Raw genomic sequence first — 22,682 nt, 5'->3', positions numbered from 1 at the left:
ACTTGAAATATTTGGTAATAGACATCAATGAAAAACAATAATGATTTGCTACTTTGATTATGAAAGTAGGCAGAGCAGGTAATTTTAAAAGACCAGTCTAATGCTCTACTCCTTCCAAGTTAGCTGTGAGCTTGTACCACTGGTTTAGAATAAGATACTCAAAGCTCAGAAAGTATTTCCTTTAGGAGAGAGATCCCTGCATTTGGGATAGCTGCTGCCACGTAAATGGTGCTATCTTGGGTGGCTTAGAATTGACAATTAGGCTGAGAGTACAGAGGAAATCATTACAGTACAAAACCCACTGATTTGCCCTTTTTACACAAAAATACTCTTTTTCATTAAACTAACAGCAAACTTCACTCTAGTTTTCTACTACTTAACAACTTATTAGTTAGAACAATGATTGAGGACAAAAATATATTAGACAAAAAATCCCATTATCACAACTAAAAAGTCTGCTCATCTCAGTTTTTGTTTTTCTACGGAGAGCTCTGTCTTGGGTTTCTCTGTCACTCCCTCAACACTCAGGGGCCTGCTCCTCACCCTAGGATTCAACATGTGCTCATCTCAGGACTGGCCCTCACTGCTTACCCTCCTTGGCCCTCTGAACCACAAAAATACCACCCTCCTAACCCGGGTTGTCTTAAGAGTTCTGTTCAAAGAGATCTACATCTACTCCTGCCTCTTTATGCATCGTGACAACACAGATGTTTTACGAAATGGAAGCTCTCCACGTGGGGTGTGCCTGCAGCATGCCTTTCCTTTAGGTTCTCATGGAGGTCCTGCATCTGCATTTTAAAAAATGATTCCTCTCCACTATCCTCATCCCATCCGCTTTATTTAAAGATAACAACCTTTTTTTCTCTTTCACAGAATCAAATCAATCAAACAAAAGAAACTTACTTCCAAACAAAGCCTACACAAGTTAAAACCGATGTTACAGTGGCTGAGCCAACCTTTCACAGCCAACTCTCCCTCATCCCAAACTGCATCACCTATAAACAAACCCAGCAAAATATATTTCACTAGCTCGTGTTTCCTATACCCCTTTCCAGCTCACACGTCACCAAATAATTCTGGCAGGAAACGTGATATGTAGAGCTATTTTTAAATTTTTAATTCAAATCTATTTCCTATTAATTATTTTCTTTTAGGGCTAGTCTCAGAGCTCTCCAGGACAATTACCCTATGATAACATAGTGTGTGACTTCCAATGCCTCAAAATGCAAACACATTTAAAATACTTATGAAATATACATTTTGCAATGTACTGGACAAGCAAGTTTTCAAAAACTTGATAACTCTCTCCACACAGATCAAATATATTTGTAGATTTATATAGTGACATAAAAATTATTTTTCAGCTTTATTTAGTGATATTAGAATGTTACTTGAAATCTTGGATTATACTTTAGGCTTTATTTGTAATTCTCCTTGTATTATAACAAGGCTTTACATGGAGAGTACTTGACTATTTTATTTACATATTTTACAAAATGATATTAGCAGTTTATACATAAGGAAACTTCTTAATGTATTACATTGTCTTCCAGGCTAGAAAAATAGTATTGGCCATAAAAATAAGTACTATTCCTTAACAATGGCTGCATCTAAAAATTACTAAAATCAAAAGCTAATGTCGGAACATTTGGGTATATAAGTAACTTAAACCTAGTCTTATTACCATCCTCTCAGATTATAAGGAATTACTAAAAAGTAAATATTTCAGGAAAACATAAACATATTGAAACCCAGAGTATTAAATGGGCACATACAACTGTTTTCATGGTAAAGTAAGAAGTAGCTATACTGATAAATATAAATTTTAAAATAATGAAGGACCGAAGTAGAACTATCCTCAGAGTAAAAAAGTATCAACAACCTAAATCCTTTAGTTGTAGGGCCAGATGGATGCACTACATGAAATTTAGAAATGGGTAAGGAATGAAGACCTACTGCTAAGTAAACACTTCAGTGTGTATTCCATCTTCTAAAGCACATCAAGTGAACAGAATGAAACAGAATGAAACAGAATCTCATCTAAACAGGAAACCCAAATGCAAGGGTGTACTAAAAAACTGTGTAACAAAAAAACAGTAAACAGCAACAGAGAAAAAAATGATAGGACCAAGAAATAGATAGTCATCCTACATATTTTAGTTGAGAAAAAGTCCTTTCCCATTTTTACATAGCTTATTTGTAGTTTTATTTAAAGATATTTTCCTATTACAAAGGACCTTTAGAAGTTATTTAATCCATTTCTCCTAATTAATTTAGGAATTTTTGTCTACTATGGCTACAGGGCCTTAGAAGGGGGCTGTGCAAATTTGGGGGCGCAAGCTTAAGTTTTATTAGCTTCATTAGCAGCCTCTGCATGGCAACAAGTTTCTGAAAGAATTGTCTTGGAAGGTTGGGGGAGACGGGTGGGGTTGTTTGGTCTGATTTCAAAAAGTGGGACATTTTTAGAAAAACAATAGCACAGTCCAACTGGGATAATGATACCACCAAAGGCTGTGTCTTACCATACAGGTATCCAGATCTTCCAAACGCTCTATCTCTGTTAGCTCCTCCACTGTGATGATGGAGCGTTTAACTGGCTTCTCCTCAGCCAGCTCGATCTCTGAGGACTCTTGTTGAGGAAGGGTCTTGCCACGTCTGCTGAAATGGTCGGCCTAGAGGGTCAAGACATGTACAAGGAGAATTTAAAGTTCAGAGCCACGAGAAGAGCTGCTTAGCAGGACTCCTGAAGATGTCTTCCACAAGATGGCGCAGCGGGGGACTATGCTGACAAGTGGTTAATGCCAATTCTTTTCTTTTCCTAGAGGTCAATTCTTAATAAATTTACAACAGAGTAACTTACCTCTTTTATTATCTTTCTTTGGAGAGCAGAGTGTTTTAAGAAAGAAATTACAAACCTCCCTTAATAAATGAGGACACTACTAAGTCTAGAATAAAATAGTTTTTTATTAATTTTATTTGATATTGCCCCTGAAGGAATCTCCTATATCTAGTGCTTAAAAGTATCTGAAGGAAATAAAATGATTCCAACTATCGTTATTTTTAAAGGACTAAAAGGAGGGAAATCAGTAACAAAATTTTATTTATTGCTAGCTTTCATTGTTTTCATATAATGATTACCATATTTGATATATTAATTTCCAGTGCAGTGTTATACTTTAGGTAAATATTAAAAATTAGATAGTAAGAGGTAGAATAAAGTGGGCTGAAATTTAAAAACTTCAGTGCTAAACTGATCCAACACTAGGAACTTTAATTATTTTGAAACGATGAGAACCAGTTGACAAGTTCATCAAAACTTTGTGAACACTTCTAAATTTAAGTTGGGGAAAATGGTGTCTGAATGTCACTGAAAACAAAGTTTCATTCTGAGGATACTATTTTCTTCATACAGTATTTAATCTCTTTCCTTATAATCCAAATCAGCAGTATTAATTCTAAAATGAAGTTCAAACTGAAACAAAAGTGCATTCACACAATTCATTTTCAATTATTAAAAAAAGTACTCTGAGTAAATTCTTCAAAAAAGGACAAATGCAAACAAGTGAAAAATTCAAACCTTCAGTGTAGTTGTCACATGCAGTTATGTTGCTACAATATCCAGTATTTGTGTCATCACCTGAGCATTTTGAGGCAGTTCCTGAAGCTATGGGTTATCAATAAACTGTTTCTAAAATGATGCTTTTTTGATTTTGCTTGTGCTTATTAAAAAAAGAAGGGACTGAATTGATGTAGGTCTTTACCATGTCAGGAACTAGAGAATAGTGCTTCTTAAATTCAATGTGATGACGAACCAGTTTTTTATATGTCCAATTTGACACAAACCAATATACTGACAAGATACAATAAAAACAAAAAATTAGAAAAATAACATGTATTTGGATATTGTGGCCATGTCAAATTGCTCGAGACATTTCTCAATGCTGCTTCTTGGGGAGCCATCAGTGGGCTAGCTCCGGTCCATAGGCAATACTTCGAGTAGTGGCCGTAGAGACGTCTGTCTTATTCTTTTAAATTTTAGGAGACAATCTTACATATTTTTCTCAAATGAATTTTTCAAAATATGCATTTTTTCTGCTTCATGTAGAAAAAGCTGTTGCTGCTCCTCTCATTTCAGTATTCTCCAGCATCACCCAACAATTCAATGCCATGAAACTGGATATCTCCATCCTACACAGTTAACTTGAAAACTTTTCTTAGAACACTGTTTTAACTTGCTTAGGAGATTTCTACTGTATCATATTGCTAATATTTTTCAGACATAACATACAACCAGTTTGAAGAAATTCATCTGTGCCTCAGAAAATTTCCTTAAGTTTGAGAAACATGAAGTTTTTGATATATTTTTTCATATGCACTGATACTAGAAGTCCCCTATCTGGATATAGAACCTGTTTCTAGATGAAGGAAATTAATTTTTTCACCTTGGTTATATCTGAGGCACCGCATCTGTTGGGCAGTCAGCAGCTATCACTAGATTATGCCCATTCTACTCTTGGACTTTCTTTAGACTCCAAATGTTTCATTTCCCCTCATGTTTTCAGAACAGTCCATCCTCAAATAATCATATCAGACAGCAACAAAATGAGTACAGATACATTAAATAAACTAAAAATGTTAACTTTGGACCTCAGTCTCAACATCATCTCCTACCAAAACTTTTGGAATGTATTATAAATGAACAAGATTTTTGGATATGATCACTTTTACTTTCCCCTGTCATTCCCTTTTGAGAAATTGTAACATGCTCCAGAATGGCTAGAAGTGATATAAAAGAGCCATGAAGAAAACTAGATCTTAATCCATAAATCTGCAAAGGAGTAAAATGTAGAAAACAAACCACACCCCCATGCTGGAGGCCATCCTATATCTCAGCAGAGCTGAAACCAGAGGTCCTGCCCAGCATGTGCACAGCACTCACCAGTTTATGATGGCAATGTGAGAGTGCATCCAGGATTTCATCCACAATTCGATCAGACAGGAAGGAAGCCACTGTCAACTTTACTTCACTATGTGAAAATCAAAAGGATAAAGTAACATTTTAATATGTGCAAAGGGAAAAGAATCATCCACCCCTAATGCTATGCTGATAAGGTCAACTGTGATTCCATTTCTCTCTTTGAATACTGGAATATAAGAATGTGTGAACAGGGCTAAGGATTTCTAAAAATAAGCCTTAAACACTCCCATAAACACACAGGTAACAGACTTTCTTCACCAATTTCAACCTGCCTCTGCAGTTTCAAAACCCAAGGTTTAATGGTAGAAATGAAAAACATCTGAATAGAGACAAACTTAATGGGAACCAGATGTACCATGTGTGAGGAACAATTCATCCATTGATATAAATGAAAACAAATGTGGGCTGGAGTAAATTAAGAAAGTCTAGCCTAGTTGTTAAATCAGCTATTGCTTTAATATGCATATCCCCCACCCTTTTAAAAAACTTCTCACCAATCAAATGGCATCATATTACACTGCTTCTGCTTTGACTAACTTTCTTAATTTGAATGGTTACAAATTCACAGTACCCTTTTCTTTTATGAACAGAGGTTCCTGAAATTTTCGGTTTTGGTGCCTCTTGCTTGACTTCAGAAAGTTCCTCAGATAACAAAGTGGCTTGTAGTTTTCACCAATAAACAGATGTAGCCACTAAGGTTTCAGTTAGATGGCTGGTATTTTAGTTAGCATTCTCACAATTTGGTATTCCCAAGAATTCAACTTCCATGTGTGTTTTCAGTCGGAATACCTTAATGCACATACATACAAATGTACATAAACGCACGATATATTTGAAGGTAAATGTGCTAAAGAGATATATACCCATATTCCAATATTGTCTCGTAAGCTGAAGTTGCAAGTATATTTCTATAACAGGGAAAAATCTTGCTAACCTAAAGGCAATCATTTGTATGGAGATTTCTCTGCACAGGAAGGTTTCTGATTATGGGGCAGAAAAATAAGAAGCACAAACTCTTTGATACCTTACAGTAAAAATTTTCTGGGCTAAAGATAAAAGGATGTTTCTTTAATTCCCATCCCTGAAACAAGGTCTCACCAGCTATTTGGTTTATCTCATACTTCATTTATCATTCCCCAGAGGTGTCCACTGGTAAGTCACCCAGGTCTCATATTAAAAATACAGATTGCTAGGTCCCATCACAAATTTCCAGAGGGGCATAGAAATCTAATTGTAAATACTTCCTCTGATTATTTTTAGGTGTGTTTGGGAACTGTAAAACTACAGGTTCAACAGTTTGTCTCTCTCTCCCTCTCGTTGAAGGTGGGGAGGAGTGGTTTATCTATTCCAAATTGTAGTACCGAAAAAGACAGAATCTCAAAAATGCAACTATTTTTGAATATCTCAGGATTCTTCTATTATTTTGCTACTGGGTACTATATTTCCTTATTGAGCTTCCAGTTTGCAAAAGTTTTAGAGGAAATGAATCAACTTAACCTGCATGTGCACACATGTATGTGAATATATACAAACATGCATGTGTGGGTGTGCATATTTTCATTCTCTCAATGCTCAGTATAATGCATTACAAACAGCCAAGTAAGGAGTCAATGAGGATAAAATTGGTTCATTTCTGTTCAACTTTCAGGATTTGCCCATTTAAAAGTGACCATATTTGACAGAATTTGATACTCCAGTAAAGGCATCAGAGTTTGATCTATTGGTGGTTGAACCCACTATTATAAAAGAATAGTGGCCAATATATTTTTTCTCCTTAATATTTAAGGGCCTTCAATAAAAATTTTGAAACCACAGGTTACCGAGATACATAAGCATACCAAGCAAGGGCAAGAGTTCATAAAATCGCTAATCTATGGGGTCCTACAAACTCTCTCTAAAAGTCTTTTCTTAATTTCTCAAGTCCTTCCAATTGCTTTAAGTTCAGCTGAATAGGTTCTAGAAGTTTTATTAAAACAAACAAACAAACAAAAAACAATAAAGAAATAGCTATACCTTAGACCTGAGACCATCCAGTTACTGCAGGACTCCTAAGTCCTCAAAGTTCTACATAATCTATTAACAGCTTTAAGGCTGTCAGCCTTTGATATCTAGAGAGTTGATACTATAATTTTTGGCTTATTTTGTTTTTGATTCTCATTTTCCTTATGGATTGTCATTTATGTGTTAAAACCACTCCCAACTCTCCAGACAGGAGCTATTATTCCTGCTACATCTAAATATTTTTATCACTATTCAGAAATGGTTAAAGTGGGAAATTAAAAATGCTTCTGAAATCGGTTTTTAGTAATCAGATTCCCCAACTAAGAAACATTATGAGAATTAACTGATCTCATAATAACCGAGCTATAATGTACTACTGGTGATCAGTCTCCATGGAAAAATTCAGGAAAGTGTCCAGTAATCACAGCTTCTAAATATTTATATCTTGTCATATTTTTCAAACTTTTTCAAACAGAAATTTATGTAAACACCCCAAAGGCACCACTAACATATACATGGTATCACAAACCCACCAAAATAACCCAGAAGGAAAATAAGGTAAGGTCAGAGTGGGCCTCTTTGCCTACTTATCAGCTTTGTATTTGCTCACAACAGCAAATTGATCTCTGTCTTCAAGCTAGTCATTTATAAAGGTGAAAGATAAACGTCAGAAGCAGAAAATAGGGATTACAAACATGTACCCCCCCTCTTAAACATAAAGCTCTTAAAGAGGGTAGATAACTCTATGCTCTTAAGTAATGCAGGCATTTACGTGATCATCTTATTCTGGAAATGTAAAAAACCTATGCATTATGCACAGTTATATTTATATACAGTCTCTGCCTGTTAAACATGCCTAAACACATTATATATGGATAAAGCCAACAATAAGCCTTTTTACAACTGCCTCGACTGCATTCACAGAAACTGCAGATCTTAGGTTTATTAACATTATAAACCTACCTAATTTTGTTAAGGATATCAATTCCAGACTGCTCCAACAGGACATTTTTTACAAAGGTACGTGGAATGGAAATCTTTTCGGTGCTGGCACGAATCAAGTCTTGTCGAATGTGGGCTTTTTTCATCACATTGGGACAAAGATTCTCGGCAGCATCAACCATGGACTCAAGCAAAGCCTGCAATGCAGCACAAGTGGAGGGGAAGAGATGATGACACTGCACCAGAGGCGCCCGCCATAAAACTGAAAGGTGGTTATATATGACACTGAGCCTCAGAGAACAGGGACACAATAGAGTCCCGGGGCACAACCAAGGATTCTGAGCTGCCCTGGCATGACTTGTGACTGCTAGATGATCGCTGATCTCTGGTAATCACTTTAAATCAGACACTTGGCAGAACCACACAAGCTTCACGCTGGCATCTGAAGCGTTACGGTGTGGCAGCTGTACTTAACACAAAGCCAATAACAGGAAGATTGAAAAATACAAAAATAACAAGCCTTTATACAATAATTTACCACATCTGATTGTTCTTCCTGGGACTCGAAAATAAAGTTACATATATCCCTAGAAAATATATCAGATTGGAATGTTTGTGAGATTTTGCAAATCACAGAAACCTCAAATTAGGGAGGCATTCAATTGCTGTCTTCTAATAGCTGGAGCAAACTACAGCCAATTTTACTCTTTAAAAAATAAAAGGCTTAGTGTTAGGTAAAATAATTATTATGACAACAATAAACAATATGAATAATAACAAAAACATTTACGGAGCACTTTATAAAATAACATTCATAGTAATGGTCAAAACATATTTATATAACACTTTGGAGTTTGAAAAATGTTTCTGCACATTTTATCTTTCCGACATCTGTGAAGATGGGTAAAACAGCTATTCATGTGATGTCCATTTTATAGGTGAAGAATGTGAGCTAAGGGAAGTTAAATGATTTGCCAGAGATGGATGATATAGCTGAAAAGTGGGAAAAGGGCATCAGTGTTAGTGTCAGACCTAAATATGAAACCTAGCTGAGTGACACTGGGCAAAGCTACTGATCTCACAATTTTACTTTCTTTACCTATAAAATGGCAATATTAATAAAAAAAGTTCTGACCTCATAAGGTTACTGAGGATTAAATAATATTACATACGTAAGTTGTTCAGTAGAGTCTCTAGCACTCAATGAAAGCTCAGTATATCACAGATATTATTATTAATCTGATTTCTAAGGCTCTATTCATAATAAGAACCTAGTTTTTGAAAGCCAGGCTTGGATCTTTTTACTGTTCCAGTGTGAACAAGAACCAATGAAGCACTATTATTGAAAGACTAGTACAGAGGTCGATCTGCTCACATACTCAAATGCAAAGCACAATCCCATTAGTAAAATTTCTCAGTACACTGCAGGATAAGCCATACAGTAGCAGGCTGATTATAAGGATCGTGTAGAAAGCAGGAGAAGAGGATGGGAGGCAGCCACTTGAGAAGTTTCCAAAAGCCATTCCCATTTTGACAGTGTTCTGTTCCTCTTATAACTCTGGTTGAATAATCAGTGAATTATTACATTATTTCAAGAAAGCTCCTAGACCAACCATCTGCAAGAGATACAAATAAATCAGTTTAAGGCTAATTACTTTCCTCCTTGGCATCAGAATAAACACATTCCGTTCCAGACTGAGTAGTAGTCCAGCACTACTGATAAGAACAACCTCAGGTATCAATACTCTGTTTTAATTCTGTCATGTTCATCAACATATTAGTTACTTTCTGAAAGGTCTCCCTGCATAACAGTGCTAATTCAGTCAAAATGAACTCCTGACCTAAACAGAAGAGGCCTGGCTTCCAGCGTAAGCCCTGACATGAAAATGCTGCAGAATGTTAATTGAGAAGCATTAAGTGAATAACCTTTGCAGATCTCTGCATTCGCACCTATACAATTATTTATTTAAGGCCTCTTTGTACTGTACAAATCCATGATTACATAACTTTGACCCTGTAAAAAGGAATTCAGGCTGCCTTAGGCATTCAATTCAACAGACATTTCAGCATTAGTTCCCTACCACCACCTCTACTCCTACACTGATCAACAGTGTAATAAGGCACTTTACACTCTACAAAATAATTTCATCCATGATTTCCTTTGATCCACATACTGAAAGTGAAGGTAGAGTTTAGCATCCCCATTCTACAGATGAGAAAACTGAGCATCAGAGGAGATAAGTGACTTGCTTAAGGTCACTCAGCTGGTTACTGAAATTGGTGAGATGGGGACTCATGTCTTCTGTTTCCTACTCTGTCCATCCTCATCTAATGCCCTGATCAGTGGCCAAAGTAATGTCCCCTTCCTCTCTGTTTCATTACCTACAAGTTTCTTCCTCTGTTCCCTTGATCAAGGGTACCTAAGGCAGCCAGGGCAGACTTTGTGTGCAGGGCTGGGAGAAAGAGGAGAAGGAATCACAGCACATCCTTCCAAGTCCCATGGCCCTCTGCACAGCAGACCCTGGTCTTCCTTCCCATGGCTTCCAATTACTACCTATATTCCAATGAGTCTCAACCAAATGCTTATTTACAATCACCAATATAATACATATGATAATAATATGCACACGAAATTTTTGCCACCAGGATCTTCCACCATGGAAAGGTCAATATGTGTTGTCCTCCCCTCCCCCACCCAAACAATAACAACTACAACAGCAAAATCAACCTTTCTTGCTAAGTTAATGGCACCAAACTAGGTCATAAATCTGCAAGTCTCCCTAGACATGACCTACCTCAATCCTTTCCACCACATCTCTCTCCAAAACAGCTTAAATCTCCTCCTACATATTTCCACAAATGTGGAAATATGCCAAAAGTATTATTCTTTAGTATAGAATAAAAACCCATGAAATGTATCTGGTAGATGCAGACCTTTCCTGCCTCATTCCTTGCCATATCCCTGTATTTCCTTTATAACTACTCATAATCTAATTACAGTCGTGGTTCCCCACATGATCCAGGCTCTGTTTCCATGCTTGGCACACACCATTCTCTTAGCATAGATCCCTCCTTTTTTCCCTCTGTAGCCAGAATACACCATTTTTACTCCCCCATATTCAGCTCAGTACTTCTCTTTGAGAAAACTTTCTTTCTCCCCCTACTCCCTTCATATTCTAAACTGTATTTGATAGCACATACTCTTAGTTGATGTCATAATATCCAGTAGGAAACTCAGTGAGCAAATGTTTAATATGGTCAAGAGGTTAGTGAGTTTTAACCATTTGGGGGCCAAGGAACCCCTTTGAGAATCTGATGAATATTCATCCAGAAAAATTAGTTATTCAATTTTACATATACTTTTGAAAGTTCATGGAGAGTTAGAGTCACCAGACTCTAGATACGGAACTTGTATTTAATGGTAAGTGTGAAGTCTTACCCTATATCCCCAGGGCCTAGCACATTTCTGGGAACAATCCCGAAGGAACATATAAAAAGTATTGCAGGCCCAGGGACTCACTGAGCATGGGTGCTGAACAGTCTCTCCACTGATCTTCAATCCTACCTCTGTCATTTCTAAAGTTTGTATATATGTACAGTCTATTTCTGGGATCTCTGTGTTTCTTTGGTTCATCTACCTCTGCATACTGCCCTAATTATCATAAATCTTAACATGTGGTAGCGAAAGACTGCCAATCTTCTTGTTCTTCTTGTTTCTGGGATATTCTTGAGCACTGCTTTTTCATATATTTAGAAACAGCTTTTTCAAGTTCTATTAAAAACGTGTTGCAATATTTATTAGGATTGTTATTAAATAACTGATAAATTTAGGAAAAACTGACATCTGTGACAATGACTTTCCCTACCCATAAACATGACACATGTTTTAATTTGTTTTAGACTTTCTTTAAAGTCTTTCAATTAAGTTTCTCCATTGAGGTGTTACACATCTTTGATTATTTCCTAGATACTTTACATTTTTCTGTTGCTGTTTTATATGGTGACTATTTTTAATGATATTGTCTAATTGTTGCTGAATACATAGAAATGTAACAGATTTTTACATATTGCTCTATGTCTGGAAACCTTACTGTACTAATTCAATAACTTACCTGCAGATTCTTTTGGGTTTTCTATGTAGGTCATCATAAAATCTGTAAATTATGGCCAATTTTTAAAAATTCTATTTTTCGTTTTTTATTGTCATATTGTATTAACCAAGACCTTCTGTACAAATCTGAATAGAAGTGGTGATAATGGACATCTTTCCCTTATTCTTGATTTTAAAAGAAATACTTTTTCCCCCATTTCAAAAAATTCCAGACCTACGAAAACTTGGGTGAGATCAATTATTCTAGTGTGAAACTGAACCTTGTATTACAGGATGTTTAGAATCACTATCAGCTGCCCATGCCAGTAATTGTGACAACTAAAAATAGCCCAATTATTTCCTAATGCTCCTCTAGGCATGCCAAACAACCCCTAATTTAGTGCCTCTGTTTTAGTGGTTACATCAGAAATTTTAACATGCATATTTACTTCATGTCTAAAGCAATACTGTTCAGTAGAACTTTCTGAGATGATAGGAATATCTGTGCTGTCCAATAAGGGAGCCACTAGCCACACATGGCTATTGAACACTTGAAATGTGCAAATGGAAATCTGAATTAATTTTATTTAATTTTAACTAATTTTCATTTAAATGACCACATGTAGTTAATGGGAAACACGCTGGACAATGCAGGTCTAATGTAGAGCTCTTAACTCTTCTCTAGAATAAAACTAGGATGTTTAACTGCTTTAACTCATTCCCTACTGACTCATGTGCTCACTTTTAGTATTCTATTTGCTTTTTAAAATTTTATAGCACATTAATATCATTGTTTCATCTAGTCAATGTTTCTATTAGTATTTACCCATATTTGGCATCTCCCCTGCTCATTATTCTTTTCTGTAGCTCAGATTCTCTTTCTCTGATAATTTTTCCTTTGTTCCAAAGTATATCCTTCAGATGTTTTTTTAGTGTAGACTAGTGACAGTAAACTATCTTAGTTTTTCTTTTGATAAAAATGTCTTAATTTTATCCTCATTCTTAAAAATTAGGTCCATTAGGTATATCATTCCAGGTTGACATTATGTTCTCTCGAAAGTTTAAAGATATTATTTCATTGTCTTTTGGCTTCCATTAACTGTTGAGAAGTGAGCTATCCGTCTTATCATTGGTCTTTTTTTTAAATAATAAAAAAGGCCTCCCCACACTGGCCTCCTTTTAGGATCTTCTCTTTGTCTTTGGTGTTCTTTAGTTTTCGTTATGATGATTCTAGATGTGGATTTGCTTTTTTATCTATCCCGCCTGGGTTTCGCTGGGCTTCGCTGGGCTTCCTGAATCAAAATATTCTGGTCTTTCATCAATCCCTGAAATTCTCAGCCACCATCTCTTTAAATGTTAATTTCCCCTATTCTTTCTTTTCTTTCATTCTGGAAATCTAAATTAGGCTTATGTTAAACTTTCTCATTCTATCCATGTTCCTTAACTTTTCTTATATATTCTTCATTTTGTTAGTCTCTGTGTGTTTTACTACCTTCAGACAATGTCAAGTGAACAGGCCTGTATTTGAAATGTGATAATCAGATTTCATTTTGCATGTATCTCCCTCCTGACACTTATAAGGGTCTATATCTCTTAACTGTAAAAATAAATAACTAGTGGTATTTAGGAAACCTGCATGATATTTGTAAAATAAATTGGATTAACATCCTTCACACGGCAGCTATACTCACACATATGAGGACTGTCCAGAAAGTATCCAGCCACTGTTAATATAACGAGAACATGTTACATGGCTGGATACTTTCAGACAGCCCTTATATATTCTTGCAGTGAGCCAATAACTTACTGTAATTCATTACAAGCAAATACAACTTCCATACTGATGTGCCCTGAAATCTTCTTTTCTCTTGCTTTGGAAAATATAAAGTGTAGAAAAAGAAAACTCAGAGAACTCTTCTGGCCAAACTGAGTTAATAATAGTTGAAAAAAATGCCACCTAACCCCTCAGGCCTCATATCCTAAATAAATCTGAAACTTACCAGTGAAGTATTTTACCATTGAAGTCTTGAGTGAAATCAAGAATTTGCCAGGCCAAAACAAATACCCTAAAATTTAAGTCCAGAAGGGAAAAATGAAAATTTCCTTATGTTAAAACATTTAAATCCCACTTGTTCATCTACTATTACTCCAGGAATAAATGTTAGGATCAAAAGAGAGAAAACAGGAGGAGAGATGTCATTTAAAAACACCTAAGACAGCCGGATAGCTCAGTCGGTAGAGCATTAGACTTTTAAAAACACCTAAAACAAGCCAGTCCAGAGAAAACATCACCTCTTTCAAAGACAGAATTTCTCCAAACTTATGGCCCTCTTCTGCTCCAGAAAGTTTGCAAGGAGGTGGCTTATCTGGCCATTTCTTTTGTTTTCTGAAATAACACTTTGGAAAGATGGCTCAAAGAGCTATTTGAACTTATTCTCATCTAATATTCAAAATGTCTATCACTGGCCATGATACAGAATGAGCAAATATTAAAGCTGGAACAAATATGAGACTAAGACAATCTTGCACCAGGAAACCTGCCCCAAAAAAGTTAGACAACTTGCTTAGAGCACACAGGTAGTAGCAAAACCAGGACACAAATCTAGGCCTGCTAAGCTGCTGGTTTTCTTTTGTTTCCCCTATTCAATATAATAAAAAACTTATTTTTACAAAATAACATAACTGTTTTACAAAATAATGCATCTACTTTAGCTTTTGCTAACACACATGTTAATTTTAGGGAATTTGGGAAATAGAAAAAAGAATCTTTTTAGCCAGGAAAATTTGATACTATAATAGCAGTGAAATAAATAATGACAACAATAGTTTAGTAAAAAACTGAATACTGATTATATTAAAAATATATTGTTTCCTACATAATTTTAAGAAAATCAATGCATCAGAGGATATATAAATGGACGAATGGGGAATTTTTTTTTAATGGCAAAAGGATGTTCACTTCTCAGGTAAATTGGAAGGAAACAGAAAGGAGGTAAACTGTCTATAGTCTACTGAAAGTATCAAAAACTAAATGTATACCCAGTTGAAGGAAAATTAATAAGTAACATTTAATTAAGAAGTTTAGTTAAGGATTTGCTCTGATTCATGCCAGACATCCCCAAAGGGAAGGAAACTTGAGACTCAGAAAGACTGAAAGTAATGAAAACAAGTGAGTAGGGAACAGGAAAAAACAAGCGTTTGGGGGCCTGGGAACTTGGAGGCAGTGAGAATGAGAGAAAAGCATGTTATGATACTTGCAAATAAGAAAGCAGTGATGAATGGAGAACTGGTAACATTTAACAAGGGGTCAGAGAAGTCAACATCAAAAAAAAAAATGTAGGGAATGTCTATTTACACTAAAATATTTTGGGTCCTAAATATATTTATATTATTATTTCAGGCTCTTAAAAATTCAAATGTCTTTTACTTTAGATATTGGCCTTCTTCTTCTTTTTTTTTTTTTCCTATGTTTGAGACAGAGTCTTGCTCTGTCACCCCAGCTAGAGTGCAGTGGCATCATCACAGTTTACTGCAATCTCAAACCCCTGGGGTCAAGCAATCCTCCTGCCTCAGCCCCCAAGTAGCTGGGACTACAGGCACCCACCATGATGTCTAGCTAATTTTTCTATTTTTAGTAGAGACGGGGGTGGGGGGGGGGGGTCCTCACTCTCTTGCTCAGGCTGGTCTTGAACTCCTGACGTCAAGCAATTCTCCTGTCTCAGCCTCCCAGAGTGCTAGGATTATAGGCATGAGCCACTACACCTGGCCAATATTTGCCTTCTATTCCCTCCTAAGAAAGACCAGCAGGAGTCCATTTCAACAATTTGATGAGATGAAAAGGAAATGGACACCAAAGGTATAAGGGACAATTTGTGATTTAGACCCATTTGAAATAACAATTGACAATTTGAAGCTCTTTGACAGTGCAGGTCTTGCTGCAATGTTTCATGCTGATTTAAATGCCAGCCAAGTCTTAGTATGTAAGAAGTGCTTACAAATATTTTAAAGAAAAAAATTAGGCAATAGATATGAATAGGTACTTCACAAAAGAAGAAATACAAATGGATGATAAAATTACTTGATGAATCACTAGGTTATTGAAGAAATCCAAAAGATACATGGAGATTTTTATTTTTTACTCACTACATTGAAAATTTTGTTTGGTTTTGCTTTTAGAGACACAGGATCTCACAATGTTGCCCAGGTTGGACTTGAACTCCTGGGTACAAACAATCCTTCCACCTCAGCCTCCTGAGTATCTGGGACAACAGGCACATGCCAGTGTGCCCAGTTTACATTGAAAAATATTGAAATATTAAATACTTAGTATTGCAGAGGATATAGCAAAATAAGCAATTGCTTGTACTACTGGACAGCAGTTTGTAAATATCTATGAAAGTATAAAACATATGTACTATTAATATTTGGCCTAGCAATGGGTCAATTATAGGGACTGACTCTAACATAATCAGAAATTAGAAAATAAATTATGCTGGTATATTTATATAATAGAACACCAAGCAGCCATTAAAAATAATGATTACCGGCCAGGCGTGGTGGCTCACGCCTATAATCCTAGCACTCTGGGAGGCTGAGGCGGGTGGATCTCTTGAGGTCAGGAGTTCGAGACCAGCCTGAGCAAGGGCGAGACCCCGTCTCTACTAAAAAATAGAAAGAAATTATCTGGACAACTAAAAATATATATAGAAAAAATAGCCGGGCATGGTGGCACATGCCTGTAGTCCCAGCTACTCGGGAGGCTGAGGCAGGAGGATTGCTTGAGCCCAGGAGTTTGAGGTTGCTGTGAGCTAGGCTGACGCCACGGCACTCACTCTAGCCTGGGCAACAGAGCGAGACTCTGTCTCAAAAAAAAAAAAAAAAAAAAATGATTATCATTATCTGGAATTGTATTTATGACATTGTGCCAGATATAAAAAGGTTACTATCAGTGTGTATAGTATGATCGTATGTATGTAAAATTGTATGTGTAGGCATAGAATGTCCAGCATTTCACTAAAATATTAACAGTGACACTATCTCTGGTATTTCAGATGATTTTTACTTTCTTCTTTTCTGCTTGTTAGCATTGTTTAAACATTTCACAAAGAGTAAGGTTCATTTTTTGTAGTCAGAAATAAGCAACAAAGCTGATTTTGTTGTAAATATGTAAGAAAGTATCCTTCTTACATATTTTATCCTTCATGAAGGATAAAACAAGTGCTATTTATTAGGTAACAAATGGTCTGGCAGAACTCTGTATCAATCAACAGTCCTTTTTCTACCCATCTGTCTCTGCTCAGGATGGATTCAAAATAACCATGATTAAATAAAATAAAAATGACCCACAAGAGTGTCTCTCTGTTATATGCACACGAAGACAGGGAATTAAACCCCTAAAAAATCCACAACATTTTCTCCCTCATTAACCTAATTTTCAAAGAGAGTAATTAGCATGTTGCAAAGTTCTTACTGAGTTGTATATCAAATCACTATGAGCAAAGGAAATTGTGTTCTCAGAAGAAAACAGACCAAATAATTACAAAACTTCATACTAGGTTTTTTTTTAAGGCATCCTTGAAAAACAGACTGGAAACAATGAAAACTTTCTGAATGTAAAATCTCTCAAATGTAGCTGTTTTTTTGAAGTTACCTTAAGAAAAACCTAATCTTAGTTTACCCTATCCCCTAGAACATTTTAGAGACTTTTTTCCTATCTTTTTTTCAGTCAGTGAGCCTATAGGTAGGTCTCTGCTATTATAGGTACCTTGCAATTGCATTCTAAATTCTTTTCCTAGTCTTTCAATCAGCTTTTTACAAGGATTGTTATCTATTTACTTAGTGGCAAGCTCCTCATATAAGCAGTTATCTAGGTACTGTAAGTATAGTTCCTGTCATGTTTCCTATTCTCTAAATCAAAGGTAACAATGGAAGATAATTTTTCCTAGCTGGGTATGGTACCTCAGGCCTATAATCCCAGCACTTTGGGAGGCCAAGGTGGAAGGATCATCTGAGGCCAGAAGTTCGAGACCAGCCTGGGCAACATAGCAAAATGCAGGCTCTACAGAAAACTTTAAATTAGCCGGCCGTGGTGGTGTGTGTCTGTAGTCCCAGCTACTTGGGAGGCTGGGGCAGGTGGGTCACTTGAGCCCAACAGTTCAAGGCTACAGTGAACAATAACAACACCACTGTACTCTAGCTGTGGCAGAGTGAGAACTTGCCTCCAAAAAAAAAAAATAATAATAATAATAATAATTGAAAAAAAATAAAAGAAGATAATTTTTCCTGAAGGATATTTCTCTTTCTGCCCTAGTCTAAATAGAAATCACCCATTCCCTTATCAGATAAAGTACATTTACGGGTTTACCATTAAAAATTAAATTGATTTTCACTTGAAGTATATAAGAAGTTATCCCAAAACTTGTAAGTGAAGCTGGAAAAGACACAATATTCAATTTTTACCACAGGTGTATCTGTCTGACATACAAAGAACCTCCCCACAAATCTATGAAACATAGATAGTATGGTATGAAATGCTATCCACACATAGCTAAATAACAAAACCCACAAACCTTTAGTTGTTCATCTACAACTCTTGTAACTTCACCAGCCATTGATTCCAGGGTCTCCTGAATAGGACTGAATAATAAGCCAGTGGCTCCTGCCCAGGACGCACCACCAACATGGTATAAATTTGGTAACAACTGTAAGAAAAATAGAGAGTATCCTCTCAATAACTGAATGAATATTTTAGTAAGCACCAAAGTCATTGCAGAGTTAATGAAAAGGTGAAGAAATATTATTAGGGATAATCTATCGGGTTTTTTTGTTTTTTTTTTTTTTTTTGAGACAGAGTCTTGCTCTGTCATCTGGGCTAGAGTGCCATAGTGTCAGCCTAGCTCACCTCTCACTCCTGCGCTCAAGCGATCCTCCTGCCTCAGCCTCCTAAGTAGCTGATACTACAGGCGGGCACCACCACGCCCGGCTAATTTTTTCTATTTTTAGTAGAGATGGGGTCTTGCTCTTGCTCAGGCTGGTCTCAAACTCCTGAGCTCAAGCAATCCTCCTGTTTCAGCCTCCCAGAGTGCTAGGATTACAGGCATGAGCCACCGTGCCTAGCCTGGATAATCTATCTTCCACCAAAGGCTCTTTGCACAGATTAATAAAAGAGGCATTCATTTTTATTCAATAAGTCACAGCAACCCTATGAAACAAAAGATTGGCGATTAGGAGACCTCCATTTTGATCACTTCTGTCAGCCTTAAAACCATAGGAAAAATACCTTATTCCCTCGTGTCTTAATGTCTCATCTGGAGTATGAGAGTTGAGCTGCTTTTACTCACAATACTTCTATCGCCAAAGTGTAGGCGTTTGCCACAGCAGGCAATTCCTAATTCTCTGCATATACCAACTGGGTGTCCTACAATTCAATTCAATTCTGACACTGTCTACCTGGGGTTAGCATCAGATCCCACAAGTGAAGGGGATCTGAGAACAAGCCTGTTCTCCCACAAGGCTACGCTTACTTCAGATGCCAGCTTCAAGTCCCAGGTTGTCACTGGTACTTCTGGCCAACCAACTATAAACTCAGGGGGTTCCCACAACCCCCTTCTCAGGTTCGATAATTTGCTAGAACTCACAGAACTCAGGAAAGCATTTTACTTACAATTACTATTTTTCTATAAAGGAAACAACTCAGGAATAGCCAAACAAGAGATGTATAAAGCAAAGTATGGGGGTAGGAAGGATGTGGGGAGCTTCCATGCCCTCCCTGAGTGTACCACACTCCCAGTACCCTGATGAATTCACCAACTGGAAGTCCTCTGAACCCCACTGCTTAGAGATTTTATGGAGGTTTCTACTATATAGCAACGATTGAGTAAATCATTGGCCAGTGATGACTAACTTTAATCTCCAGCCCCTCTCCTCTCCCAGGAGGTCCAGGAGTGAAGCTGAAAGACCCAAAGCTCTAATCACACGGTTGGCTCCTCTAGCAAGTGTCCTCATCCTAAAGCTAGCTAGGGGCCCACCAAGGGTGGGCCTCATTTATCCTCATTAGGATAAACTCTGGTGTGGTAAAAGGGGTTTGTTATCAATAACAAATCATCTGCATCACTCAGGAAATTACAAAGGTTTTAGGAGCTCTGAGCCAGGAACTGAGGACAAAGAAGAAATATGTATTTCTTATGAAACTGAATCTGCTTTGCTTCCTTTTAGACACTTGCTTTTAGTTGATTTTAAAACCTATATAGCTATACGTCTAAAAGTCATGTAGCTAAGCAATACGTAACTAAATCTCCACGAACTTCCTTATAGATAACATCTCTGACATATGGATCACTATAGTAATGATTGCCTAAGTTGTTTTTCAGAAACTTAGAGTCAGCCTTATCCAGTTCAAGCTGGATGAAACCACTGACTCTTTAATTGGGCCTCCTTTTGATGTCAGAGGGCTAAAACTCTACCCTCATCATGCTAATGCCACTGTTTTCTAGAACATGCGTCCCACGAAGAACCATGACGCTTGACTCTGCTTGTGCAGACCACGGGTTACCTCACTTTTCTCACCCCCTCAATCATCTTTCCCCATGCCTCAAGTCCACCCTGCTTCTTTATCCCACAAATATCCCTAAACCCTATCTTCCAGAAGGCGGTTTTGAGACCTGTTCTCCCATCTTCCTGCTTGGCTGCCTCATGAGTAAACCAGTGATTGGCATACTGCCATCATGCTGCCTCGTTGGTATCACTGCATCACAAAGCATTCGACTCATCTACAAGATGCCTCATACTCATGACATTCAATGACTGTGTGATTCTAATAGCAGAACCAAGACAAGATTCCAGTTTTTCTGACTCATAGTTAAGTCCTTTCTCTAGTAAGGCATACTTTGGGTACCATATTCTAATGGGAGAGAAGCTTCCTTTTAGAGGCGACAGAGGGGAGTTCCATGTTATCAGCTTAGAAGTAGAACACTTTTAAATGAGTTATTACTCATTTAAACTACAACTATCTTTTCAGTTATTCAGGGCCCAATCATACCCTTTGCAAGTCACACTGGCCCTTGGCTTTTTAACCTACATCTTGATTACTGGTAAATCAGCACAGGTACAGAAAGGAGGCAAAGACTTACTCAGTTCACTCTGCCACTTGTTAGTAACCTTGAAATTGGGTAGAGAGGTAAACAAAGTTGAAACTAGTTTCTAAAATTAAATTTTTAAAAACCTTTTTATTACAACAGTCTCTCACATAGCCTGAGGTGAAACTCACCGTTTTAGAGTTCTTAGCATCACGCATGAGCCGTTCTGCTGACTTTAAATCTTCCTGGATAGCATCTGCCCCACAGCTTCGTAAGGAGTTGAGATGATCTTGTACTTTCACGCATATTCTGTCAATCATCTGCTTCAAACCAAGAAAAGGACAGCAAGCATCCCAGTCAGCCCAGTCAATGTTCAAATAGAAGGAAACAGAATGAAGGAAGATGAGAAAACTTCAGGAAATGCAGAATGCACAAGAATGAAAACGTTTAACTGAGATCTTCAAGACTGCAGCTTCTATCCAATTATTAACTTAGTTTAACTATTCATATGAGAAACCTTTGGCAATATTAACTCCAGAAAACCTTTTAAGGAATTTTGTCTCCCTTTCCTGCCTTAGAAAATAAAGCATGCAGAACAAAAGTGAACACTTCTTGATGATTCAGAATCTTGTAGCTAGTCAGTGACATTCTGCTAGACAGTAACTCTCCTTCATTAACTTTTATTGAGTGCCTTGTATGCATCATAGTGTTAGGTACTGAGGAACAAGAGAAATGAAATGTGCAATGCTGAGATTGTTGCAATGACTACAAAATGATGCCCACAGCCAGTTGGTCTCAATATTACAAAAACAAAAAAAATCCCCTGAAAATTGATATTTTTAAAATTAATTTAATTACATCAAGTATTTATTTATATAAATTGAGTCATCAAAAAACAAAAGTTGAGGTTTTATTGTATTAACATAAGTAATGACAAAGTTAAAAACATTCTAATTTCTATTCCAATAAGATCTCCCACCCAGGTTAACTGCAGCTGAATCATTTTCAGTTGTTCCAAAGATTTAAATATAAAACCCAAAGGGGAAATGGTAGACAAAAAATACTATAGAAGGGTAAGAGTATGCTCTTCTATATTTGTACTTATGAAGAAAGCAGACAAGTATGCAGAAAAAGATAACTACAGTGTGGTTTAAAAAGCTTCTCCACTATTCTTTTTTTATTTCAGCATATTATGGGCGCACAAAAGTTTAGGTTATGTATATTGCCCTGCCCCCCCCCCAAGTCAGAGCTTCAAGCATGTCCATCCCCCAGATGGTGTGCATCGCACTCAGTATGTGTGTATACAACTATCTCCTCCCCCTCCCATCTCCCCGACACCCAATTAATGTTATTCCTATATGTGCTCTTAGGTGTTGATCAGTGAAACCAATTTGATGGTGAGTACATGTGGTGCTTATTTTTCCATTCTTGGGATACTTCACTTAGTAGAATGGGTTTCAGCTCTATCCAGGAAAATACAAGAGGTGTTCTCCACTATTTTGATCAGAGCTGTAGGTTGTCTATTTTGTGTTCTTAAAAAAATTATTAATTCTTTAGAGACTTTACATGTCAAGAATACCATCCCATCAGATAATTC

General features: G+C 36.8%; 1 protein-coding gene across 6 annotated transcripts in view; it reads right to left on the bottom strand.

Annotated features, from left to right (window-relative positions):
- The window catches only part of CARMIL1 (capping protein regulator and myosin 1 linker 1), a 302,767-nt gene that overhangs the window by 57,614 nt on the left and 222,471 nt on the right, over positions 1-22,682 (bottom strand). For 4 of the 6 annotated variants that reach the window (XR_006735315.1, XM_045551918.1, XM_045551920.1 and 1 more), the window contains 5 exons: positions 21,277-21,408; positions 18,581-18,712; positions 7,943-8,118; positions 4,940-5,027; positions 2,523-2,672 (listed from right to left, as the gene is read on the bottom strand). Coding sequence is in view for 5 of the 6 variants with exons in the window: in XM_045551918.1 (XP_045407874.1) it covers positions 2,523-2,672; positions 4,940-5,027; positions 7,943-8,118; positions 18,581-18,712; positions 21,277-21,408 (678 nt within the window). In the remaining variant the exon portion in view is untranslated. The remainder of the gene's footprint in view (positions 1-2,522; positions 2,673-4,939; positions 5,028-7,942; positions 8,119-18,580; positions 18,713-21,276; positions 21,409-22,682) is intronic. The other 2 variants (XM_045551919.1, XM_045551921.1) reach the window with 1 other exon arrangement.

Source organism: Lemur catta, chromosome 5 (assembly GCF_020740605.2).
Source record: "Lemur catta isolate mLemCat1 chromosome 5, mLemCat1.pri, whole genome shotgun sequence".
Lineage (NCBI taxonomy): Eukaryota > Metazoa > Chordata > Mammalia > Primates > Lemuridae > Lemur > Lemur catta.
The sequence above is the reverse complement of the archived record's forward strand: the minus strand, read 5'-3'. Positions and strand labels throughout refer to the sequence as shown.